Raw genomic sequence first — 27,276 nt, 5'->3', positions numbered from 1 at the left:
CTGGCCCTATGCAATTAATTCTCCAGAAAAATAATTCTCTGCCAGACTCACCATAAACAAACAAACAAGCAAACAAACAAACAAAAAATCCACTTCCAGTTCTGTACATCCAAAGGCAACATACATGACCAGTTCTGCATAGAACTGATGGAGAAGTAAAATGAGCACATAGAAAGTGAATGATAACTACTTTAGTAGTGGATAAATATACAAAACATATGCTTTGTGCCCCCACCAAATCCTCCCTTGTGATGTATGCTAAGATCACTCAGCCCTTCTCTTCAAAAGACATAATAAAATTAAAGGACAATTTGGTAGATAAGTGTGCAGAGACTTGTTATTTTTATGGGCCTCGACAACTTTTAAGAGACAGTCTGACCCAATTTTAAGGAAAGAATGAGATAAAATTTGCTCTAATATACTCTCAGGAGTCCTTTATGGGAAAAGATTACACTTTATTCTTCCAAAAGAATTATGCTCATGATAGAAGAAGCTTTCATGGCAGCAAACAGAGTCTGTAAGCTCTCAGGGTATGATCTTCCCATTGTGGAAGTCAAGGTGATTTGCTCTGAGAGCATGTTCTCAAATGAGCGACACCATGAAGGACAAAAGGGGCAATTTGACAAAGCACCAGGAAATCTTCCAGCAGATCGCTGATCCCTGTGAAATGAGCATATGTGGTGGAGAAAGGCAAAAGTCAGATGAAGAGTCCTAAGACTTTCAAAATAACTCAAGTGTGCGTATATATTTTTCAATTCACAACCATATATAAATATGATTTACATAGGATTTTATATCATATGCATACATATAGTTTTAAATATATATGATTTAAATTTTTAATTATCCTTTATTTATTTATTTATTGGATAGAGTCAGCCAGAAATCGAGAGGGGAGGGGAAGGGAAGAACAAGAGAGAGAGAGAGAGAGAGACAGAGAGACCCCTGCATCCCTGCTTCACCATTTGCAAAGCTTTCCTCCTGCAGGTGGGGGCTGGGGGGCTTGAACCTGGGTCCTTGTGCATTGCAACATGTGCGCTTAACCAAGTACACGACCACCTGCCCCCCTATACATGTTATTTTACATTAAATTTAAGTATGATTTAAAAAAATTATTAGTGATTTAATAGCAATTAACAAGGTTGTGGGGTACCATTACACACAGTTCTTACCACCAGAGTTTCGTTTCCCATCCCCTCCACTGGAAGCTTCCCTATTCTTTATCTCTCTGGGAGTATAGACCAAAAAATTCTTTATTGGGTGCAGAAGGTGGAAGGTCTGGCTTCTGGCTTCTCTGCTGTACATGGTGTTGGCAGGTGGATCTATAACCCCAGTCTGTGTCTATCTTTCCACAGTGGGGTAGGACTTAGGAGAGATGAAGTTCTAGAAGACATTGGTCCCTACTCCCAGAGGGTTAAAGAACAGGAAAGCTGTCAGGGGAGGGGATGGGATACAGAGTTCTAGTAATGGGAATTGTGTGGAGTTGTACCCCTCTTATCCTATGGTTTAGTCAATGTTTCCTTTTTATAAATAACTTTTTTTAAAAAAGACATTGGTCAGGTCATCTGTACAAGTGCAAAAAAAATTGTGCATCTTATCTGGACTTTCTTATAAGTAGGAAGAACTTTTTAAATTGTAGAAAAGCAAAACTAAGGAGGGGAATATCCTCAGTGAGTCAAATCGTGTGTGCTTCCTGAAACTGGGGATCACAAAGTACAGCATGCCAGCAGATAGGACCGGTGAGTCCCCTGAGTACAGCAGTTTTTCTTACGATATAATATTGTACCAACTAGGATAACACAACATTGCAACTTAGTAACTTAAACTCTAGAGAGAAAACTAGAACTTAATAGGTGACTACGGTGAAACAGGGCATGACTATGCCTAAAACAAGCCACTCAAATTTGCAAAAACCATCTTTCTATTCCTTCTGAGACAATGGAAAATTGTCAATATTTTGTCATCATGGAAAGAAAATGTGAGGTGAATTGTAAAGAACATCTTGTAGAAAGATGAAAAATATTCCTGTGAGAATTGTGGCCTGCTTCAACATTTCTTTTTCCTCCTGGATGCCTTCCTTGACAGGCATTGCAAATGAGCAGGTATCAAGTCCCACCTATTTGGCAGCACAGGAACAAAACGTGGTGGTCTTCTACTGCTGGCTACAGTAGCCCCATCTCATTCAGAGGAGTGTCAGGTTCTCTCGTCACTGCTGGCTTAACTTAGAGATTCAAAAGTAAAACTTCTCACTTAGAATAAAAGCCTTGCTTCCCACTTTCTTGTATTCTCTGTGCTAAGAGGAGAGGCAGGTGGATATATAGAAAAAGTGGATGTGTTAGGACATCTGGGTTAAGAGTGTAGGCACACTCAAGTAGAGCTTTGTCTTTAAGCCTTGTTTCTCCCACCTGACTTGAGCTGATTTAGTGAGAACTGCAAACTTCGCTGTGGAGGCACTTCTGAACCCTAAGAATGGCTGGCAGATTGGAAAGGATTTATTTTTTGTTTGATATATTTGTTTGTTTTGTCATAGCTGTACTTCACCACAACAGGAGAACTTTTACAGAGAGAGAGAGAGAGAGAGAGAGAGAGAGAAGAAACCAACCAAGCAAAAAAAAAAAAAATTGAATCTATGACTGGATCTTCTGCATCAGAGTAGGAGGAGTGAGTGTTTTTGTTTGTTTGTTTGTTTACCAGTGCACTGCTCAGTTCTGGATTATGGTGGTGTGGAGGATTGAACCTGGGACTATGTAGCCTCAGGCATGAGACTGTCTTTGCATGACCTTTATGTTATCTACCCCACCCTCATTAGGATCTATTGTCTTCCCTTTTATATCAATTTTTTCTTAGCTCAATCACAACTGATACTTATGTATTTCTTCCTTCTGTACCATTATGTCTCTTACTCTATCACCCAGAATCAGCATCTCCAGCAAAGGTGGCATATGAGCCTCTCTGGCTCCATTCTTTTCTATTTTTTAATTATTTTTGGAATTATCTTTATTTGTTGTATAGAGACAGCCAGAAATCAAGGGGGAAGGGGGTGATAGAGAGGGAGAGAGACAGTTAGACACCTGCAGCCCTGTGTTCCCCTTTCAGGTGGGGACCAGGTGCTCGAACCTGGGTCCTTGCACATGCGCACTCAACCAGATACACCATCAACCCGCCTTGGCTCCATTCTTGACACCTATGTAGTTTGAATTTCAAACTTTAAAAATCTTTATTTTCAGGTCACAAAGACTCCACCTTTTATATGATCTACCCAAAGACAATGTATTATAAACACACTGATGTTTGAAAAATGCCTTACACATTGTTAAGACAAACTTCTTACTAATCTCTTTAATTAAAAGTGAGGGCTGGGAGGAGGGAGAGCACAAATATGAGTGTAAGGTTCCACTTTCAGTCCTCAGCTCTGCATATGCCAGAGTGATGTTTTGGGGGAGTCCCTGCTTTGCCATGTGTATGACCCAAGCTTGAGCCCCTGGTAAGACAAAAAGCAGTATTACTATACCGGGGAATTTCCATGCTATAATGTTTCTGCCTGCCTGCCTGCCTGCCTGCCTATCTATCTATCTATCTATCTATCTATCTATCTATCTATCTATCTATCTACCTACCTACCTACCTACCTACCTACCTACCTACCTACCTACCTACCTTTAAAAGGTAGCCTATAGGGGGTCGGGTGTTTTGCAGCGGGTTAGCACACATGATGAGAAGCACAAGGACCGGTGTAAGGATCCCCGTTCGAGGACCCAGATCCCCACCTGCAGCGGAGTCGCTTCACAAGCAATGAAGCAGGTCTACAGGTATCTGTCTTTCTCTCCTCCTCTGTCTTCCCTTCTTCCCCTCCTCTCTCCATTTCTCTCTGTCCTATCCAACAACTACATCGATAACAACAATAATAATTACCGCAGCAATGATAAAACAACAAGGGCAACAAAAAGGAAAAATAATAGCTTCCAGGAGTAGTGGATTGCTGGTGCAGGCACTGAGCCCCAGCAATAATCCTAGAGGCAAAAAAAAAAAAAAAGTTAGCCTATAGCAGCAAAACCTCAGTGATAATGGGAAAAAAAAGTGGAATCATCTATAAATTTATCCTATGTAACAGCCTAATTCCAAACTTGTAAAGTGAAAGGCAGTGAGCTCAAACATCTTTCTTAGTCACACACAGCCTTCCATCGTGTATTACCGATACGTCCACATCACTCAGGATGTCTTCATTTAATTTTACTAGGAAGTGGATATTTAAAAGTTTTCCCATGACTAACTTCAACATTACGGATCTACTACTAGTACTAACAGTAATTCCTTCTTCCCACTCAGTCTCTACCTAAGATTTTTCTGTCATTTCACTTGGCAGTAAAGTAGAATGAAATGACTTATTTTTATAATTCATAATACAAAAGCATGTGATGAGAAGTGAGGTAGCTTTTGGTTTTAAATAAAAACAAAAATCTATTTTTGTGGGTGAATTCTTGAGGTAATTTCATTTTTTATCGTGTGACCTTACCCTGAATTCTAGTTACACTGAGATATTTATCTCCCAAACAGGCTTTCTGTATTCCATTGAAGCCCATAATTCTGAGGCTTTGGTGGGTATATAGGTCATCGTGTTTTGTTGTTGTTGCTATTGTTTTTGTGGGTTTTTTTTTTATTTCTTTACTGGAGAATTAATGTTTTACATTTAACAGTAAACACAATAGTTTGTACATGAATTACATTTCCCAGTTTTCAGTATAACAATACAACCCCCACTAGGTCCTCTGTCATCCTTCTTGGATCTGTATTCTCGCCACCTACCCACCCCAGATTCTTCTACTTTGGTGCAATACGCCAATTCCAATTCAGGTTCTACTTGTGTTTTCTCTTTTGATCTTGTTTTTCAACTTCTGCCTGACAATGAGATCATCCCATATTCATCCTTCAGTTTCTGACTTATTTCACTTAACATGAATTTTTCAAGGTCCATCCAAGATCTCCTGAAAATGGTGAAGTTACCAATTTTTATAGCTGAGTAGTATTCCACTGTGTATATATACCACAACTTGCTCAGCCACTCATCTGTTATTGGACACCTGAGTTGCTTCCAGGTTTTGGCTATTACAGATTGTGCTGCTAAGAACATATGTGTACACAGATCTTTTTGGTTGGGTGTGTTGGGTTCCTTAGGATATATCCCCAGGAGAGGAATTGCAGGATCATAGGGTAGGTCCATTTCTAGCCTTCTGAGAGTTCTCCAGACTGTTCTCCACAGAGGTTGGACCAATTGACATTCCCACCAGCAGTGTAGGAGGGTTCCTTTGACCCCACACCCTCTCCAGCATTTGCTGCTGTTACCTTTTCTGATGTATGACATTCTCACAGAAGTAAAGTGATATCTCATTGTTGTCTTTATTTGTATTTCTTTGACAATCAAAGACTTGGAGCATTTTTTCATGTGTTTCTCAGCCTTTTGGATCTCTTCTGTAGTGAATATTCTGTCCATGTCTTCCCCCCATTTTTGGATGGGGTTATTTGGTTTTTTGTTGTTGAGTTTGACAAGCACTTTATATATTTTGGTCATTAGCCTCTTGTCTGATGTATGGCATGTAAAGATCTTCTCCCATTCTGTGAGGGGTCTCTTGGTTTGGGTGGTGGTTTCTTTTGCTGTGCAGAAGCTTTTTAATTTGATGTAGTCCCATAGGTTTATGCTTGCCTTAGTCTTCTTTGTAATTGTATTTGTTTCATTGAAGATTTGTAGATGGCTCTGGTTAATATATTCATTTTGATGATTTTAACTTTTCCAACCCATGAACATGGAATATCTTTCCACTTCTTTGTGTCTTTTTCAATTTCCTTGAGTAGTGACTCATAATTTTCAGTATACAAGTCTCTCATTTCTTTGGTTAGGTTTACTCCTAGATATTTTATTGTTTTTGTTGCTATAGTAAAAGGAATTGATTTCTGGGTTTCAACTTCTTCTAACTTAGTGTTTGCATAGAGGAATGCTACTGACTTTTGAATGTTAATTTTATAACCTGACACATTACTGTATTGCTTGATGATTTCCAAAGGCTTCTTGCTGGATTCTTTAGGTTTTTCTATATATACTATCATGTCCTCTGCAAATACCAAGAGTTTGCATTCTTCTCTTCCAATCTGTATGCCTTTAATTCCTTGCTCCTGCCTGATTGCTATGGCAAGAACTTCCAACAGTATGTTAAATAGTAATGGTGATAGTGGGCAGCCTTGTCTAGTACCTGATCTGAGGGGAATTGCTTCCAGTTTTTCACCATTGAGTATGATATTGGCTTTAGGTTTGCTATATATAGACTCCACTATCTTGAGGAATTTTCCATCTATTCCCATTTTTTGTAGTGTTTTGATCATAAAGGGATGTTGTATTTTGTCAAAGGCTTTCTCTGCATCTATTGATATGACATGCGGATTTTGGTCTTTCTTTTATTTCCATAACTAGTGTTTGGATGTTGACCTCATTATTTTGTGCTTCAACCTTTGAGGGACTGTTAGCTGGACTCTTGTCTTGGTTCATTTCTCTAATATTTCTTCTTGTTGGTTTAACCATTTTATATAATATGTTATGAGGTCCCTCTCTCAGTACTCTTCAAATTACTGATCACTCTTGCCTGGATTGTGTCTAAGTAAGGTAATTAAAGGATTCATAGTTGTGGAAATTGACAGTTGTTTCAATATTATTTTAATCCCTGAGTTGGAGCACAGTGGCTTAAAAGCCTCTTTTCTTCTTTTTCTTCCCTGTAGGTTATGGGAGCCTGAGGGCTTTTGAACTATAAGTAGGCTTCTTAGCTTAATCACTGACTCCTGACCAAGAGATAAAGCAGGGTGGGGCAGAGATAATTCAATGGTTATGCAAAGAGACTCTTACAGCCCCACTGCTAGGCCACCAAGGTAGAGATCTCCTGAGTTCCCTAATTAGTTAGTTCTCTGTCCTCTGGTGTCAGAACAGGGCCTCCCTGCTGCTGCTCCAGATTCCGACAGTAGCAATGGAGATTCACAGTTGCATTTGGTGAGTCCTAGGGAAGTCCTCCCCTCCCTTCAACCATCTTTTTGTTGGTCAAATAGACTGGAGGTGGCGTCTCAACTGGTAAACTGCCGGACTGTTACCAGCCACTTAATCTCTCCCTAGGCTCCTCTCTGTCCACGAGCCACACGTGTCTGCACTCACCGGTGATTTGGTGGGTTCCTGAAGCGGTTCTAGTCCTGTCTTGTTGCGGTCCCAGATGAGCTCCTCTGGTATTCCTAGTTGACCCAGGAGAGGAGAGGAGAGAAACACAGCTGCTGCTGCTCTGTAATCCCACCTCTGCAAGTCCGTGTTTTGTTTTGTTTTTAACCAGAACACTACTCAGCTCTGGCTACTGGAGGTATCCAGGATCAGTCCTGAGATCACTTGCACCTAAGTCTCATGAAATGTAACTGTGTATCTCCCAGTTCCTTGGGATCAGTGTGGACATACATAAAAAAGTAACCATATTCAAAGTCACGCTTAAGATTTCCTGAAGCTTTCTTTCCTCTGTTCTAGATAAGTTGCACTAGAGGCTACACACTAGATATTCAAGTTCCAAATAGCCCATAATGATTAATTTTAAAATAGTCAAGGTTAAATCACAAATTTCCAAATGCACAAACTCAAATTTACCTACCAGATTAGAGATCTGGTCTGTCTGCATGGTGAATAATGAAGTGTCCTGTGGCTGAAAATTGGGGAGGAAACAGAAATGGATAAATTAATAAAGATCAAGGTAATCTGCAAAATACACACAACAACAACAACAAACATACATGAATTGGTTTCCATCAACCTTGTCAACGATATAAAGTTTTAACAAAAAAAAAATCGTTAAGTACTTTGTCACAGTGGTTCATGTAAGTATACATCTGAGAAAACAATACAACACAACACAATAACAGTGAAAGTGGTTAAATGATGAGCAGTGCTTTTTAAGGTCATTTTTAGTCAACAACTTCTTTTCTGGACACCTAGGGTGAATTAGAACTTAGTCGTCCTAGGGACCTTCTCTATTTGACTTTCTAGCTGTTAGAAATTCAGTTTCACTGTATCATCTAAGCATGGCTTCTGTGGCTAACTCTGAGTCACAACTTCATGCTTTCATATAATATACTCATTGATCTAAAAAATTAACCTGTAGGGAATCTAAAGACACAGAAATTGCTAAGAAAAAAAAATTTCCCCATACTGGTAGTTAGACTTATAAGCTATTTCCAGAGAAGTGAGGTGAGAAGTCTTTCTTAGCCAATCTGAAAAGTTCAAGAGAAAAACAGTGTCAATGAAACTGAAGTCAGGGACTTTCCAACAGTAAAGAAGAATCAGCAACTTTTACTTAAACCTGATTAAACACAGAAAGTTACCTCTGTTACGCCCATAATCCAAACTAAGTAATAATAATTTTAATAATGGTACTTAATCATAATTTTAAACTGGGAATTTCTAAATATTTACTTTATTTACTTGAGACTGAGGCATGAAATGAAAATTACTACCTTGATAATTCATACATTGATATAAATTAATAAATTGTTAATTCCTATTACCTTGATAAGAAATTTATATCAATTAATAAATCAGTAGTTCTTACTACCTTGGCAATCTCATAATTATGGGTTTCAATGGGATACAGTGAGCCCCCTCGGGAAATGAGTATCTCAGTGTGACTAGAAGTTAGCATAAGGTCACAGGATTAAAAATGAAATTACCTCAAGAATTCTTCCTCAAAAATATTTTCATTTTTATTTGAAATTGAACCTACCTCTTGATAATTCCTACTTCAGTTTGTGCTGATATCCTCAATGTGCTTTATCAGTGGAACACAGACCTAGCCATATTTTCTCTATTGCAACATTCTCTACTGATGTGTTTATCCATCAACTAATTTCCCTCTTCCTTTCTTTTTTTCCTTCTTTCTTTCTCCCTTCCTTCCCTTTTTTTTTTTTGCCTCTAGGGTTATCGCTGGGGTTCAGTGCTTGCACTACAAATCTACTGCTCCTGTGACCATCTTTTTGATTTTTTTTTTTATAGGACAGAGAGAAACTGAGAGAGGAGAAGGAGACAGAGAGGGACAGAGAAAGACAGACACCTGCAGACCTGCTTTACTGCTTGTGAAATGACCGCCCTGCAGGTGGGGAGCCTGGGACTTGAGCAGGGATCCTTGCATGAGTCGTCTTAAGCTTCGTACTATGTGCACTTAACCCAGTGCACCATTGCCTTGCCCCAATTAATTTCTTACCTGTGTGAATCCATTAAATGATCCACCGGATGCCTACACAGAAATAGAAATTAGAGTATATTATTTTTATCACTTTTTGTAGGATCATTAAATGTCCATTAGACAAGTTGGAGAGACCACCACAGAATAACACAACAGGTGGTGTGCATGGAGTGCTTAGGAAATGGAAAATGCCACACTGCACTATTTTAAATAGGTTGACAAAAAGAGACTACTTTTATGATGACTGTGTGTAGCTCAGTGCAAACCAAAACCTCCATTCTCTTTATTAAGAGAAGATGAATCAAGAAAAGAGCCCGGAGAGACTAAGTAGTTGTTTTTTTATTATTATTTTTTAGGTCACTGAGAGAATCTAGTGTTTGCAGTGTTTCTGAAGCACAACACTTTGGTGAACAACTGTTATGCAATCCTATAGTTTTAACAGAGCAACTTAGAAACTTACAATGTGAGGTGGAATCTCAGTGAGGTGGAATCACCTCATAACAGAACGTTAATTCTTCTATATTTTAGCAAAAATGAAAGTAGGAGGAATAGAGGAGGAGCAACAGGAGAAGGAGGAAGTGGAGGAAGAAGAGGAAGAGGAAGCAGTAAAGGAGAAGGAGAAGGAAGAGGAGGAGGAGAAAGAAAGAAGAAAATAAACTAGACCATTATGGGCTGGGAAGACAGCATAATGGTTATGCAAAAGACTTTCATGCCTGAGGCTTCAAGGTCCCAGGGCCGAACCTTGGACTCACCATAAGTCAGGGTTGAGCAGTGCTCTACGCTTATCTATCTATGTATTCATTTTTGTGTATCTCTCATTAATTATAGGCCCCAGATCAAATCAATGGGGTTTACAGTCAACAATATTTATACACTTTTCCCATATTCGGGAGCTACTCTCTTCCCTGATCCAGCTTTCTAGTCCTTTTTCCAACTATGATACCATCTCCCCAGACAATAACTTGGGTCCACCTGTATATCAGATGTCAGGCTCAAGCAAAAACTATTAAAATCATGGGCCCCTTGGAATATACAACTAAAATAGACCTACTAGCTTTTTCCAAAATGGAGACCCCAAATCTTCACCTGCAATATTCTTGGCTTTAGGTTCATTATTAGTCAATAATTTGTTTGGCTTTATATCTTAACTCTTTTTCAGCCGCCAGGTTTCAGATGCTTCCATGATGCCAACCCATGATGCCAACTGGACTTCCCTGGGCAGACGACTCTACCTATGTATCCTAGAGCCCCTCTTCCCCAGAGCTCTGCCCCACTAGGGAAAGAGAGAGACAGGCTGGGTGTATGAATCAACCTTCCAATGCCCATGTTCAATGGGGAAGCAACTACAGAAGCCTGACCTTCCACCTTCTGTACTTCATAACGATACTGGGTCTATACTCCCAGAGAGATAAAGAATAGGAAAGCTTTCAAGGAAGGAGATGGGATATGGAGCTCTGGTGGTGGGAACTGTGTGGAACTTTACCCTCTTATCCTATGGTCTTGTCAATATTTTCATTTTATAAATATTTTTTAATCAACTAAAGTTAAAAAAAATAATAATAATAAATGTTTTTAAAGCCTTAAAAAAAAAGAAAGTAGGAAGAACATATAGTGAAATGTTAAGACAAAATGGGTTCTCATTAGTCCTCAGAACAACAATATTGCTGTGTGTGTGTGTACAAGTATGTGCATAGCTGTTCTTTTGTCAACCTATTTGAGTTTGCTTAGCACAGATTTCAAAAGGTGCATGAGAATCTGTCACAGAGAGGAGGCAGGCTTGAGAAGTCAATGATGGAAACGGACGTAGAAGGGAAACATGAGGAAAAACAGGACCTATAGAAGTCTTTGGCTAGTCTATACTACAATTTGGGGTAAGTACCTCTTCTTTATCAGCATCTAGTTCTTGGTACAACAATCCATATCTTTGGTTAGCAATTTCATCTTCAGATAAATCTGAGTTGTTGATGTCATTGTCTTGGGGTCTAGAGGAACTTTTGGTGCTATCATTCTGGGAGGTCCCTGGTATCACTGATCTACCCGTCTCTGTCTCTAGCTCCCAGAAACCAGCAATCGCTTTCTCTGTGCATGTATCTACTGGTAAGTCTACTTTTAGCCGTTTCTTACTTTCAACTGTAGGTATATGTTCCCAGCAGTCACTCAGACTTTCCATAGGACAATGGTTAACAGAATCAGGCCAAGTGGTAAATGCACTTGCTTGGTAATCTGGCATACCAGAGAATTCCATTAAATAACTCTCACTTGCTTTTGCAGCCAAGCTTGGCTGCCAAATTTGACCTGCAACTGTTTCACAAGAGCCTGTTTCTGTAATGATTGGCAAGTAAATGTTATGACTAGAGTTTCCGGCCACTGTACTTCCAGACCCATCTAGTAATGCATGTTCTGCCTTACACACACACAGACTATCTCTGTTTATATTTGCTCCTGGATGAAAATTAAGGTCTGTGCCAGCTGGCGCTGCCATGTCATGTGTTAATGGTAAAGCAGCAGACTGATTTTCATCTCTGTCCCCTATAAACTCACTTAGCACAGCCTCACACTGGATTTCTTCAGCATGTGCACTGCCCAGTGTTGAGTGATAGAATATACTTTGGTTAGGTAGGTCTATTAACTTTGTCCTTACATCCTGTCTAGGTAAATTCCATCTCTCAAAGTTGGTATCTTCAGGCTTAGATACAGAGTCAATATGAAGCAGATAGGAAGTACCTGTGTAGTTGGCATATTTAGTTCTAGGTTCTAAAATTTCACAGTTATTTATTGCTACTTGAATATTATCCTTTAATCCTTGCTTTTCATCACTAAATTGATCTACTCTTTCCATGTCTTTTTCTAATATATATGTCTTCTCAAAATACTTATTGGTATTTATACTCTTCATACATCTGTCTTTTAGATCTTTCCTGATTTCCCCTTCATTGATTTCTACTTCCTGGTTTTGTTCTCCCACAGTCTTAAGATCTGCTTCCTCCTTTCCTGTACTGTCACACACCGTCTCTGCAAACTCCTCCAGCCCTTCTAGTGACTTGAGAGCAGCAGCCCTAGTGTCTACCTTTTGACACGTCTCCACACCTGCCCACATAGACTCTTCGGTCTTCTGTTTCTTCTCCTCTTCTGACTTTTTAGCATCTTGTTGACTTTCTTTTACCAGGCTACCAGTTTCCACGGCTGGCATCTCTGTGTCAGGCACGTCATCCGGCTGCTCCATGACTAGGCAAGCAGCACCCACGCATTCAGTCTCAGGCACAGACTTTGCAGAGCGTTCATTCCCGAAGGGAGAGGTTGCCCCCAGGACAGGCTCACCCTGCTTAGTTATGGTGTGCAAGTCAGTACAAGGAAGATGTCTGGTTGGAAATTCATTGTCTTGCTCTGCTTCAGGGAGGCATGCAGAATCTTCCCGGGACCCACCTTGGATAATTGCCTGGCTGACTCTGCCTATACTAGTATCAGGACCCCAAACAAATGCATCTAGTTCTGTTTGAGATCTTTGAATTTCTTCAGCCAACCCACTCTGTGGTGTTTGCTCCATGATGAGGTTGCACAGGGAAAGACTTTTTGAAGAGTCATTCTTTACAGTATGCAGAAGAGCAAAGGAAAAAAAAAAAACCCATAAAATGAAACAGATTATGGTAAGAGTTGATGAGTAACACAAAGCTTTTACATAAGAGTAGCATGGATTACAGAAAACTAGAGAGTGTTTTAATTAACTAGTTCAACGTTTAATCGATGACTAGCAAAGTTGTGAAAGGGAAAAAGCTTTTTCTGGGTAATAAATCATTAACGTAGTGCATATTAATCACCAAAAATTCAGAAATTTCTGGATATTTACTTACCGGTTGTACCAAATCAGTGCTAGTCTGTATAAATTTAAAAAAAAAGGAGTAAATAATAATAAGGCTAGAAAAAGAAATTTCACTACTATTTTAAAATTCCATTAAGACTATAGTCACAACATTCTGCAGAGGAGTGTGGCTTTTATTTGAGATTAAATTTCCTAATGAATTTTTCAATATAAATGAATTTTCTCAGTACTGTTAAAAGAGTATACTACAGGGGAGTCGGGCGGTAGCACAGCGGGCTAAGCACATCTGGCACAAAGCACAAGGACCTGCATAAGGATCCTGGTTTGAGCCTCCGGCTCCCCACCTTCAGGGGAGTCACTTCACAAGCGGTGAAGCAGGTCTGCAGGTGTCTATCTTTCTCTCCCCCCCCTCTGTTTTCCCCTCCTCTCTCCATTTCTCTCTGTCCTGTCCAACTATGACTACAACAATAAAATAGTAAGGGCAACAAAGAAAAATAAATTTAATAAATAAACAAATATTTACTGATTGATAAATATTTATCAATAAATATTAAATTTTTTAAAAAATTTATTTATTTATTTATTTATTTTTCCTTCCTCCTCCAGGGTTATTGCTGGGCTCGGTGCCTGCACCATGAATCCACCACTCCTGGAGGTCATTTTTTTTCCCCCTTTTGTTGCCCTTGTTGTAGCTTCGTTGTGGTTATTATTATTGCCCTTGTTGACGCAATTCGTTGTTGGATAGGACAGAGAGAAATGGAGAGAGGAGGGGAAGACACAGAAGGGGAGAGAAAGACAGACACCTGCAGACCTACTTCACCGCCTGTGAAGCGACTCCCCTGCAGGTGGGGAGCCGGGATCCTTACGCCGGTCCCTGCGCTTTGCGCCACATGCGCCACATGCGCTCAACCCACTGCGCCACCGCCCGACCCCCTAAAAATATTTTTTAAAAAAGAAAAAATTGGTAAAAAAATAGTATACTACAACACAAAAAAGTCATTTTAATTTTCTAGTGTCAACGAGGATATTTTTATGGTTATTACATCACTTCTGTTTTACCAAACTATGAAATGCAAAGTTTTTAAACTCTAAAATAAGCACACTGAGTACAATGAAAAAAAAATTTAAGTACTAATAATTACATAATTATATTGTATTATATGTTCTAATTAGAATCAAATCTCCTTTCAACTAGAGGACTTGCTCCGCCTTGGAAATGGTAGATAACCTTTCAACCTATAAAATCTGACTACCTAGAGGATATCGATGCCAACTAGAAACCTTGTCTCACCTTTGAAAAATCCAAGCAATTATGTCCAGGGAGCTACTGTTTCACAGTCTCATTCATTGTTAGCCATTCCTAAGGGTATACATCTTCTGAAATAGGCAGGGTTATCTGTTTTTGGAGGATATCTTTCATATTTCTTTCTTTCTTTCTTTTCTTTTTTTACTTGATTGTGGAGTTAATGTTTGATAGGACATTTGCTGAGAAATGGGTAAAGTATCTCATCTCTTTTCTCTCCATGATATGTATCTGCAAATTACTTTCAAACCCAACCTAGGTCCCCTTACACTATCATCCACATGGACTTTTCAGGTATGGAAGGAAAAATGCACTAGATGAGCTTCCTACCCATAATATAACATCATATCAAAATACAAGAAGTATTAGAATAGCAAAGTTGGCGATGCTTTCTTTTTAAAAAGACATATTTAGTAATGAGAGACCATGAAAAAGAACCGAGCATCACTGATGTATATTCAGTGCCCAGGATCATATTTTTTGACATCTTGCATGCAACCCTATGCTCTACCACTGACACACCTCCCCAACTGCTGGCACTGTTCTCCTAGTTTCTGACAAGATTAACACAAGAGTATGAGCTAGAATTCAAATGTCCTGAGCATCAACACATGGAACGCTTTTTGTAAATATGCAAACATTCTCTCATGTAATGCTTTTTGTAAATATACAAATAAATGCAGATCACTTTAAAAAAGATTTTCCAAGTAGAGAGATAGCTCATCATGTAAGGTATGTGCCTTGATGTACAAGTGATTCAGTGGGGTCGGGAAGTAGTGCAGTGGGTTAAATGCACTCAGCACAAAGCTCAAGGACAGGCATAAGGATCCCGGTTGGAGCCCCTGGCTCCCCACCTGCAGGGGAGTTGCTTCACAGGCGGTGAGGCAGGTCTGCAGGTGTCTATTTTTCTCTCCCCCTCCCTATCTTTTCCATTTCTCTCCATTTCTCTTTGTTCTATCTAACAACAATGACATCAATAACAACACCAATGATAAAACAAGGGCAACAAAGAGGAAAAAAGTGCCCTCCAGGACCACTGGATTCATAGTGCAGGCACCGAGCCCCAGCAATAACCCTGGAGGCAATAAACAAACAAACAAAAAAACCAAGTGATTCAGATTCGATTCCTAGGATTATATAAGAGTTTCACAGCACTGGGTAAAGCTCCAGTACTGTGGTGCCTCTCTCCCTCTCTAACTCTCCCTCTGTGAATACGAGAGAAATATTAGCCTATGAGTGATAAAATCACACATGTGGAGAGGCAGTGACTTCATTTAAAATTAAAGGAAGAAAAAGTTTCATTCAACAGATTTTAAATCTTATTTTGAGAGGTTTTTTTGTGTGTGTGTGAGAGGTTCTAAGTAGTCTAAGGACTGCATTTTAAATATGCTCCTGTGGAAGGGGAAGGAACAGTTAATTTTTTTTTTTCTGGTTTAAGGAAAGAGACTAACAATTTCACTAAAGTAGGACAGGCTTATGGGTAATTAGATCTGCCAAATTTGCTTTTGCTGTCTTACTAAAAGAAGATACAAAGTTGAGTTCTTCAAACCACGTGATCAGAGTTCTAAGAGAGTGATTTTATATAGCAATTTTCCTCTCAGGGAATGAGGTTCTAGATGGATGTTTCCCATCTAAGTACTAGCCAGGACCCGCCCTACTTAGCTTCCCTAGATCAGATGAGATCGGGCTGAAAGGGTGGTATGGCCATAGACCAGATGGATGCTTCCAATGCCAAAGCACAGTTGCTTCCATCACAAGATACTTTTATGTCTGTTTAAATTCCACAACTGTTCATCCTTTTTATTGATCTAGACCCAACGATAGTTGAAATAGTCTACAGTCAATCTTAACAAAATCTGCTAAGTGAGGTGTCACTGTCTGATTTTATGCATGGGAAAAACTGAGGTTTTAGATAGTTTTAGAATGTTCTCGGAGTCATATTGCCATAAAAAAAAGTAGATTCTGAACTTAAATACTCTAAAACTTGTGTGACTCTAAAACTTGAAAGCTTATTGAGGAAGCTTCACTAAAAACAATAATGAGTAGCAGCCTGAGATGGTGCAGTGGCTAGACAGACAGACTTATAAGCATGAAATCCTGGGTTCAGTTCTGGTTTTCTTTCTCTCAAACTCACACACATATAAATTCATAAGTAAAAAAGTAAATCTTTAAAGATACTGAAAAAATAGTTCCTTGTGAAGATTACTCTGTTATATCTTCTCATCCATATTTTTCATTCATTATTTTTATCAATATCCATAGAAAGAGGCATTGAGAAATGCATATTCAAATTCATATTCATCCAGGAGCCTATCACATTCATACTCTCTTCCCTCACCATTGATTTCAGAAACTTGGAAATGTCAGAGGGCTGATGGTTTGTCTAGGGGGACCACATTATCATTAAAAATGTATGGATCTATGATGCCATCCTGACTTTCCTGGGCAGATGATCTTGCTACTATGTCCTGGAACCTCACCTCTTCAGAGCCCTACCTCACTAGGGAAATATAGAAACAGGCTGGGGGTGTGGTTCCACCTGTCAGTGCCCATGTCCAGCAGAGAAGCAATTACAGAAGAAAGCACCCCCACCTTCTGCACACCATAAAGAATTCTGGTCCATACTCCCAGAGGGATAAAGAGTAAGGAAGCTTCCAGTGAGGAGATGGGTCACTAAACTCTGGTGGTAGAATTGTGTGGAACTGTCTCCCTGTTATCTTACAATTTTGTTAATCATTATTACACCACTAATAAAAATATTAAAAAGAAATAAATAGCAGATTCTGTGATGGCTGATCTAATTAAAATCCAAAGAAATGCTATTATACACAGTGAATAAAATGTGATGCAAAAAATGTACGGGTCATTTCTTTTTTCTTTATTTATTTTCCCTTTTGTTGCCCTTGTTTTTTTTATTGTTGCTGTAGTTATTATTGTTGTTGTTGATGATGTCGTCATTGTTGGATAGGACAGAGAGAAGTGGAGAGAGGAGGGGAAGACAGAGAGGGGGAGAGAAAGAGAGACACCTGCAGACCTTCTTCACCACTTATGAAGCAACTCCCCTGCAGGTAGGGAGGGTCTTATTTCTATCACAAAAAGAAATAAAATACAAGGTTTCCAGTTTTTTTTAGGGAATTTTCTCATACACATGGAAATACAAAATTTGTCATGTACTTACTGTCCAGAGATCCCAGGGTAATGTCTGAAAGCAAACAGAAAATAAAAAGTTCTGTTAATATACAAATCTTAAGCATGAAAAAAATTTGCTGAGAGAGAAAAATTCCTGAAATACAATCATTTTGTTTTACTATATATATTATTATTACTAAAGTATTTAGCAATAAACTCAACAAAGGAGATGTAAGACTTGTACACTGAAAAGTATGAGTCAGTATTCATGTCTTCCCCTCTCTCAATTTCTCTCTGTCCTATCCAACAACAACAAAAATGGAAAAAAATGGCTGGCCTCCAGAAGCAATGAATTTTGCCTGGAGGAAAAAACAAACCAACAAACAAAAAAACAAAAACAAAAATGCTTAGTTAGATGAATCCTGAAGAATGGAATGTGTGGTAGAGTGATTTAGAAAAAAAAATTATGGGAGTCTGGCGGTAGCGCAGCGGGTTAATCGCAGGTGGCGCAAAGCACAAGGACCGGCATAAGGATCCCAGTTCGAGCCCCCGGCTCCCCACCTGCAGGGGAGTCGCTTCACAGGCGGTGAAGCAGGTCTGCAGGTGTCTGTCTTTCTCTCCCCCTCTCTGTCTTCCCCTCCTCTCTCCATTTCTCTCTGTCCTATCCAACAACATCAATAATAACTACAACAATAAAACAACAAGGGCAACAAAAGGGAATAAATAAATAAATAAATATTTTTTAAAAAATTACACTGATAAGACCAATTACCTGCCCTTTCTTCCCATAAGAAATATTTGCCAAGAGGGCTGGGTGGTAGTGTACCAGGTTAAGTGCATATCGTGCGAAGTACAAGGACCCACACGAACAACCCAGTTCAAGCCCCGGCTCCCCACCTGCAGGGGAGTCACTTCACAGGTGGTGAAGTAGGTCTGCAGGTGTCTATCTTTCTCTCCCCCTCTCTGTTTTCCCCTCCTCTCTCCATTTCTCTCTGTCCTATCCAACAACAACAGCAGCAACAACAGTGAAAAAAAGATGGCCTCCAGGAGCAGTGGATTCATAGTGCAGGCACCGAGCCCTAGTGGTAACCCGGGAGGCGAAGGAAGAAGGAAGGAAGGAAGGAAGGAAGGAAGGAAGGAAGGAAGGAAGGAAGGAAGGAAGGAAGGAAGGAAGGAAGGAAGGAAAGAAGAAAGAAAGAAAGAAAGAGAGAGAGAAAGAAATTTGCCAAACACAGTATAACATAATCACCTGAGAGGGAAAGTAGATCTTCTATTTTACTGAGCCTGCCAATTTCACTTAACCATGAATTAACTAATAACGGCCATTCTCACATTTCAAAAAAAGAAGAAAAAGTCCCTTGATACCTGAGACATGGGTGAGTGAGTTGCTGCCGCAGAACCAACAGGTGCTACCTCAGGTTTGAAAGGATCAAAGTCCAAATCCAACAAAGTCTCCTCTTTCTTTGCTTCAGTGACTTCATTCTGTTAAAAAAAAAACGAATTAACTTTAATTTGACAAGACCTCAAGACAGACCATGATATAACCCTCTAATATCATTCGGTCTCTTCTAATATTTTTGATACACTTTGGTAGGTAGTTTACCATTAGGTGGCTTGTCTATATGTCCCCAACTTCACAAGGAAAATGTAAAGAGAGGAGAAAAGGACCAACTCTCATGGAGTATAACCCACTGCATTAGAGAACATGGCACGGGTACCAGTTCTTGCCCTTTGTACAGTTCCAAGCTTATCCAACAAAGAGAACTTATGAGATAGATATATCTGAATGTTCTCAAGATTCAAGTAATCTCTCTCTCTTCATTCAGAAATCTCAAATCAAGAACTGTAGAGGATCATATAAACTACTCAATGCAGTGATGTTCCTCTACAAATCTAATATTTTAAAAGGAAAATACCATTGTCAACTAGTGCCTGACTCCACCTGCCTTAAGTCTAAAGAGGTAGCCACACTCTAAATTTAGTTGCCACACACTTCATTATTCATCCAAATGGTTGTTTTCATCAACTGTGCTTATCTGGAAGTGTGTTAAAAGAGAGGAAAAGAAAACAATATCTCTCAGCATTAGTTATCACCCTCTGACCCTCTTGGATTAGAAAGGTATTAAGCCAAATAACAAACATGAATAAAGCCTTCCTAAGGCTATACAAAGGTGTATAGTACTAGAAATTAAAATTAAAGTTTTATATTTATTAAGATACCATAACACAGGAAAATATGGTGCACTTTAAGTTGTCCTAACTCAGGCTTAAATTACGTAGCAAAGAACAGAGATGGAAGGGCCAGGTGTGGCACGCCTGGTTGAGCACACATGTTACAGTGCACAAGGACCTGGGTTCAACCCCTAGTTCCCACCTGCAGGAGGAAAGCTTTGTGAGTGGTGAAGCAGGGCTGTAGGTGTCTCTCTCCCTCTTTATCTCCCCCTTCCCATTTGATTTCTGACTGTCTCTATCCAATAAATAAATAAAGATAATATTTTTTAAAGGAAATAACAGAGCTGGAAAGACATTTCATTAGCAATTTCACATTAAAGAGATCTTTGGTTCTTTAATTTGACTTTAAAAAATTAATTCCATTCCAGGTGTTTCACTCCCCAACAAAGTTCCCCAAACCCAGATATAGTCCAGGTCTCCTGAGATAGACCATATGTTCACATATGCCCATAAACAAGGGGAAAATATCTACCTGAAAGCTGAAGTACACAAGAGCATGCAGGGAATACCCCCAACTCTTCATCTGCACTATTCCAGCCTTTAGTTCCATGGTTGTTCAACAATTTGTTTGGCTTTGTATGTTAACTGTCTTTTCAGCTACCAGGTTCCGGATGCTGATCAGACTTCCCTGGACAGACGACCCCACCAATGTGTCCTGGAGCCCTGCTTCCCCAGAGCTCCACCCCACTAGGGAAAGAGAGAGGCAGACTGGGAGTATGGACCGACCAGTCAACGTCCATGTTCAGCGGGGAAGCAATTACAGAAGCCAGACCTTCCACCTTCTGCAGCCCACAATGACCCTGGGTCCATGCTCCCAGAGGGACAGAGAATGGGAAAGCTATCAGGGGAGGGGGTGGGATATGGAGATGGGATGGTGGAAATTGTCTGGAACTGTATGCCTCTTATCATATGGTTTATTAATGTCTCCTTTCTTAAATAAAATAAAATAAAATTAATTAATTAGCTTTATTTATTGATAGGGATAGCCAGAAATTGAGAAGGGGTGGGTATATAGCTATATGAGAGAGAGAAACATCTGCAGCACTGCTTCACCACTTGTGAAGCTTTCCTCCTACCGAAGGGGCCTGGGGGAGGGCTTGAACCCAGGTCCTTACGCATTGTAATGCGTGCTCAAATAAAATTTTCTTCTTTTAAATTTTATTTTACTTTTTTAATTTGAAGATTTTTTAAAGATTTTATTTATTTATTCATGAAGATAGGAGGAGAGAGAGAAAGAACCAGACATCACTCTAATACATGTGCAGCCAGGGATTGAACTCAGGACCTCATGCTTGAGAATACAACACTTCTTCCACTGCGCCACCTCCCAGACCACTTATTTTTTATTTTATTTTATTTTATTTTGGAAAGAGAGAGAAAAAAAGAACACAGCATCACTCTGATACATGTAATGCCAGAAATTGAGCTTCGAACCTCATGCTTACAGGTCAACACTACATCCACCCTGCCACCTCCTGGGTCATGAGATTATTTCTTTAAACAAAACATCAACTTGGAGAAATAAAATTTAGGTATCAAATAATTTCAGTCTCAACTCTAGAGCCCTACCCCACTAAGGAAAGATAGAAACAGGCTGGGGGTGTGGATCCACCTGCCAATGTCCATGTCCAGTGGAGAAGCAATTACAGAAGCCAGACCTTCCACCTTCTGCACCCCAGAAAGATCTTTGGTCCATACTTCCAAAGGGAAAAAACTTCCCTCTGTGAAGTTTTCAATGGAGGGGATGAGACATGGAACTCTGGTGGTGGGAAATGTATGAAATTGTACCCTTGGTATCTTACAATCTTGCTAATCATTATTAAGTCTCAAAATAAAATAAAATGAAATAAAATAAAATAAAATTAAATAAGCAACTTTAAGGACACTGCTGGAGAAGTGCATTTCCTTGCCTCCCCAGCCCAGTTAGAGTCCTGCAAGATCAGCCAAGCTGAGCAGGTGGTGTTACCAGCTAGTTCTCTCACGGAAAAGGCTGCAGCTGGAGAGATTTCTGCCTCTTCTCCTCCTCCATGGCTTGAAGTTTCCCAATACCGCCTGAAGGTAGTGCTTTCAGATGTACTGAGCAGCCTCTCTTGGAATTTGTAATTTTCCAAGAGCTTTGATTCCTTTATCTCCACCATGAAGTACTCTTATCTATGAGCCACCAAATTGTAAATAAATAAAGAACATTTTAAAGGGAAGAGCACATTTGAGTCCGCTCTTTACTTCAGAAGCAGTCTGCTCATCACGTTTCGTCTACTTGAGTGGCCTCAACTGTTAGAGGGAGAGGCTTTGGCTGAACACACAAAGCTTCAAGGTGACTGCATTAGCTGTTTGTGATAGGAGTGAGAGGTTGTTCTTAGATATGTGAAAGCAACTTGAGTAAGGTTATGATCACTCCGAAACACTCTTGATTTTAAAACTGATGCAAGATATGAGAAGAGAGAGAAGCGAAGCTCTTGGCAAATGCTAAGGGAGAGCATGACTTGGAAAGAGGAATGCTCAAATCTGGTGCCAAGGCAACTGAGGATGTTGGGTATCCCTGGCAGCATCTGTGCAGCCATGGATAAAATCTGTTTCATGCACAGAAAGACTTGCAATTCCTCCTTTTCAAAGGAGCTGTAAAATTACATTTTAAGCCCCAGTGAGCATATCAAATTCAGTATCTTGTGCAAAGAATAGAACAAAAACTACAGCTAAAAGCATTGTGTCTGTATTGATAAATGACATGGCAAGGGGATAGCAAATTATAACTTGGCCCTAGCATCGCTCCTGAGTTTTATTATCTAAGCTCTCTACCATTCCTATTTCTGTTAGCAACAGTGTGATTACAACTAGTGTGCTGCCCATAGGGTGGTTGTTATTATTATTATTGCCTTCAGGGTTATTGCTGAGGCTCAGTGCCAGAACTTCAATTCCACTGCTCCTGGAAGCCTTTTCCCCCATTTTATTGGATAGAACAGAGACAAACTGAGAGGGGAAGGGTGACAGAGAGGGAGAGAGAAAGACACCTGCAGACCTGTTTTGCCACTTCTGATGTGTCCCCCCTGCAGGTGGGGAGCGGGGGCTCAAACCCCGGTCCTTGCACGAATGCATGTGTTCGGTACTATGTGCACTTAACTGGGTGTGCCACCGCCCAGCCCCGATGCCCATAGGATTATCATCGACGTGCTCAATGATTATGGGATTGCATTTCTGCCTTTTGAAAAATGTAAATATTACCTCTGACCCCAGTAACCCTAGGAAAAAATGATATTGAAGTGGTTTCACTTGGACTTTCTTAAAACAAAAATAGGAGGAAGCAGAAAAATAGTTGACCCAATAAAGCCCATGCCGGAGTGTGTGTACAGCCCTGCCTCAAGCCCCCAACACCACATGGGAGCACCACGGGTTACACAGGTGGTGGGAAGCAGTGTCCGTGAATGATGGTGCAGTGCTGTGATGTCTTTCAATCTCTCTCAAAAAATAAACTGATGATTTTAAATAATTTTTAATTATTATTTACTGACTAGAGACTGAGAGAGAAAGGTGCAATGGGGAGAGGAAAGAGAAAGAGAGAGGGAGGGAGGCAGGAAGGAAGGGAGAGACAGAGAGAGAGACAGAGAGAGAGAGAGACAGAGAGAGAGAGAGAGAGAGAGAAACACCCACAGCACTACTGCACCATTCAGTAGCTTGAACCTAGGGACCCTAAACTGAGTGTACCATTGCCTGGCCCCCTTGTGTTGGTGGTTTTAGGAGCAACTATGAAGGTGGAGATTATTCATGTGGCAGCCGGATACCCACGTTGTCAGCTGGCATGGGTCTGCAGTGTACCAAGGGCAGCTGAAGGGGGAGCACGCTACCTACATGTCTTTGCCAGCTTAGACATGCTGATGCTTCTCCTTGCCAAATCATGCAAACCAAGGTCAAGAGAACTAAAAATATTCACCTCTTTGAATTTCACTTTCCTGTACTCTACTAGAAGTTGATATGAAAGAAAGAACTGAAGGTACATGCATGCATTCATAAGTATTGATGCTCTCCAAAGTGCTGGAGAAGTATCAAAGAACTGAATGCTATCTGTGCCTCCACATGGCTTGCTACGTTCCTCTGTTAATCATTACTAAATCACCAAAATAATAAAAAAGAATGCTCTATTTACACGTTTCTTTAAAAAAAAACAATGTTGCAAGTAATGGGCATTAACAATGTACTTTGAATTTTGTGGTACCAAATTGATATGTACCTAAGGAAATACATCAGTTAAAAGAAGATAAGACAAAGTTGTCAGAAGAGTCATGATGTATTTTTCATAGAAAAACCATGATGCCAACCAGACTTCCCTGGGCAGACGACCCCACTAATGTGTCCTGGAGCCCCGCTTCCCCAGAGCCCTGCCCCATCAGGGAAAGAGAGAGACAGGCTGGGAGTATGGATCAACCTGCCAATGACCATTTTCTGTGGGGAAGCAATTACAGAAACCAGACCTTCCACCTTCTGCATCCCATAATGTTCCTTGGTCCATACTCCCAGAGGGATAAAGAATAGGAAAGCTATCAGGGGAGGGGATGGGATACGGAGTTCTGGTGGTGGGAATTGTGTAGAGTTGTACCCCTCTTGTCCTATGGTTTTTGTCAGTGTTTCCTTTCGATAAATAAAAATTACATATATATAAAAAGAAAAACAGAGAATTAGGCCATGATTTTTCTGACAGTCCAATATATTATTAGCTAAGACAGAGTGATATAATTTAAGTAATTGTTTAAAATCCTTCATTCTACATGGTCAATATTTCCATAATTTTCTCCAAAATATATATACTACTGCTAGTAGTAGTTAAAATGTATTTTCAAATATTTCACCTGTCTGATGTGGGACTGTTTTATACAGAGTACCAAGTGGTTAAAGCAAGCATAAATGACAAGTGAACTCACAATATTGTCTCTAACTTCTGCTACTTCCTTCAGAGTTGACACAAGAGAGTCCCTCCCCCACGGTACCTTCACAGGCATCTCTGTGGCAGACACTCACCTGGGAAGGTGTAGTCACGCTAATTTCTGGAACAAAGTTGTCCTCAAAGAAGTTGATAATGTTCTCTTGCTTCAGTTCCTTTGTTGGGGTGACTTTAGGCAGAGGTGGGACGGGAGGTCCTTTTCTTGTCTATATGACATTCAACACAAACAGTAGTCAACTCAGTCAAAGATGGTGTGTCAGACATGGAAAAACGTCATGACCTAGGTTGACAGACTGCTCAATGACTGACATTCCAATCTGCATATTAGAGCACAGTTCCTGACTGAAATCACTGAGAAGCTCTTACAAACTGGACTTTAAGGAAAACAACATCTAAGAAAACCAGATCCTCATATAATACCTTTGCATTCAGTGTCAGCTTGAATTATGTTTTCTTTGCCAACATTATCATGGCACAAAATTGTATAAAATGATGCATGCAATTCCAGGACCTAGTCTAAGCCTACCTGCTTCAGTAAAGAATACCATCTCCTTGGGGGCTGGACAGTAGTGCACCAGGTTAAGCTTACAAAGTACAAAGCATAAGGACCCAAGCAAAGAGCCCAGTTCGAGCTACCTCCGCTTCCCACCTGCAGGAGGGTTGCTTCACACGCGGTGAAGTAAGTATGCAGGTGTCTACCTTTCGCTCTCCCTCTCTATCTTCCCCTCCCCTCTCAATTTCCCTCTGTCCTATAAAAAAAAAGAAAAAAAATGATCGCAGGAGCAGTGGATTCATAGTGCAGGCACTGGGCCCCAGCAATAACCCTGGAAGCAAAAAATAAAAAAATACCGTCTACTTGGGGTGGGCTTGTCAAATGCTGCACACAGGGACTGTGGGGTCAGGTACATATGCCTTCGGTGTGAACTAAGACACTACCTTTTCTTGAATAAACCTACAATGACCTCTCACTTCAGCAATAAATTTAGAATTTTAAAAACAAAATCAAGCAAGCTTTTCACTGAAATCAGTGTGACAACTTGCAAGCACCATACATTCCTCTTTTCATTCTAGTATTTTGTAATTTTTTTTTTTTTTTTTTTGCTTCTAGGGTTATCACTGGGGCTTGGTGCCTGCACTCCGAATCCACTGCTCCAGGAGGCTATTTTTTCCCTTTTGTTGCCGTTGTTGTTTATCATTGATGTTATTTCTTTTGCTGTTGTTGGATAGGACAGAGAGAAATCGAGAGAGGAGGGGAAGACAGAGAAAGAAAGAGAGACACCTGCAGACCTGCTTCACCACTTGTGAACTGACTTCCCTGCAGGTGGGGATCCTTAGGCCAGTCTTTGCGCTTTGCGTCATGTGTGCTTAACCCGCTGTGCTATCGCCCGGACCCCAAGATCTGATATCTTCTATCAAATTTCACCATACTTTCAACCATACACATGAAAGCTTGAAACAAACTCAAGAATTCAAGCTTTCCTGCAGGAATCTCTTTTTTGCCTAGTGAAAGGAAAATCAGGAGGCAAGTCTCTGTGTTTATCTTCATCTGGTCCTTACTGTTTCTTTCAATCATTTTGTTCCATCCACTTTTGTTGAGTGGATAATGATGAGCAATATACTCTGTATTTTGTAAAATGTAAAATAACATATCAAGAGGGGTTGGGTGGTGGTGCACCTGGTTAAGCACACACATTACAGTGCACAAGGATCCGGGTTCAAGTCCCTGGTTCCCACCTGCCAGGCAAAAGCTTCTTGAGGGGCAAATCAGGGCTTCAGCATCTTTTCCTCTTTAATTCCCCTTCACTTTCAATTTCTCTCTCTCTATCCAATAATAGATAAATAAAATTTTAAAAAAATCTCTTAAATATAAAGTAGGGGCCAGGCAGTGTCGCACCTAGTTAAGCACTCATATTATAGTGTGCAAGGACCCAGGTTCAAGCCCCCGGTCCCCACCTGCAGGGGGAAAGCTTCACAAGTGGTGAAGCAGAGCTGCAGGTGTCTGTCTGTCTGTCTCTCCCTCCCTATCTCCCTCTCCGTTTTCAATTTCTGTCTCTATAAAGTAAGAAATAAATACATAAAATTTTAAAATAAAGATAATGGGTTTCTAGGTTATACTTTCTCTCATGTAGCCTAAACATGTCAGAAGAAGGTGCCTTTGAGAAGGCAAAATTCAATGGAGCCTTGAAGGAAAGGATTCTGAGAGCAAAGGATATGAGCACAGATAAGCATGGGAGACTAAGGAAGCTGAGATTGTGGAAGGAACACTCTGCATACCCAAATCATGTTGCATGAGGAAAAAATACGGAAACAGTACGAAGAACATACCAGTGCCTTAGGGAAGATCTCAATGCTCAAAGCCTCATTCTCAGTCTCCCCAACTGGAAACTCCTCTGAGCACCCCTGCACCATGCAGGTATGGTCACCTCACCACAAGCTCTTCTACCCACCACTGCATTCGCTTTCTTCCTACCTGTGAAGGTGACCTAGGTCTTACTGGTGCAGGAGAGGCAGGTGCCAAGGTGTGGTTGGGACTAGATGTCGGGCTTGGGAGGGGTGATGCTTCCTCAGGTGGTGACGGTGTCTTTGCAAGGCGAAGAGGACCTGAATCACTGGATGAGCA

General features: G+C 40.3%; 1 protein-coding gene across 6 annotated transcripts in view; it reads right to left on the bottom strand.

The window, feature by feature from the left end:
• The window catches only part of AMPH (amphiphysin), a 196,504-nt gene that overhangs the window by 31,845 nt on the left and 137,383 nt on the right, over positions 1-27,276 (bottom strand). For 2 of the 6 annotated variants that reach the window (XM_060195839.1, XM_060195840.1), the window contains exons 10-17: positions 27,127-27,265; positions 24,734-24,862; positions 18,860-18,976; positions 17,544-17,567; positions 13,094-13,117; positions 12,313-12,828; positions 9,264-9,296; positions 7,662-7,712 (exon numbers count right to left, since the gene is read on the bottom strand). In XM_060195839.1, coding sequence (XP_060051822.1) covers positions 7,662-7,712; positions 9,264-9,296; positions 12,313-12,828; positions 13,094-13,117; positions 17,544-17,567; positions 18,860-18,976; positions 24,734-24,862; positions 27,127-27,265 — 1,033 coding nt within the window. The remainder of the gene's footprint in view (positions 1-7,661; positions 7,713-9,263; positions 9,297-12,312; positions 12,829-13,093; positions 13,118-17,543; positions 17,568-18,859; positions 18,977-24,733; positions 24,863-27,126; positions 27,266-27,276) is intronic. The other 4 variants (XM_060195841.1, XM_007535256.3, XM_060195842.1 and 1 more) reach the window with 2 other exon arrangements.

This window comes from Erinaceus europaeus, chromosome 8 (assembly GCF_950295315.1).
Source record: "Erinaceus europaeus chromosome 8, mEriEur2.1, whole genome shotgun sequence".
Lineage (NCBI taxonomy): Eukaryota > Metazoa > Chordata > Mammalia > Eulipotyphla > Erinaceidae > Erinaceus > Erinaceus europaeus.
Note: the sequence above shows the minus strand (reverse complement) of the source record. Positions and strands in the feature narration are given on the sequence as shown.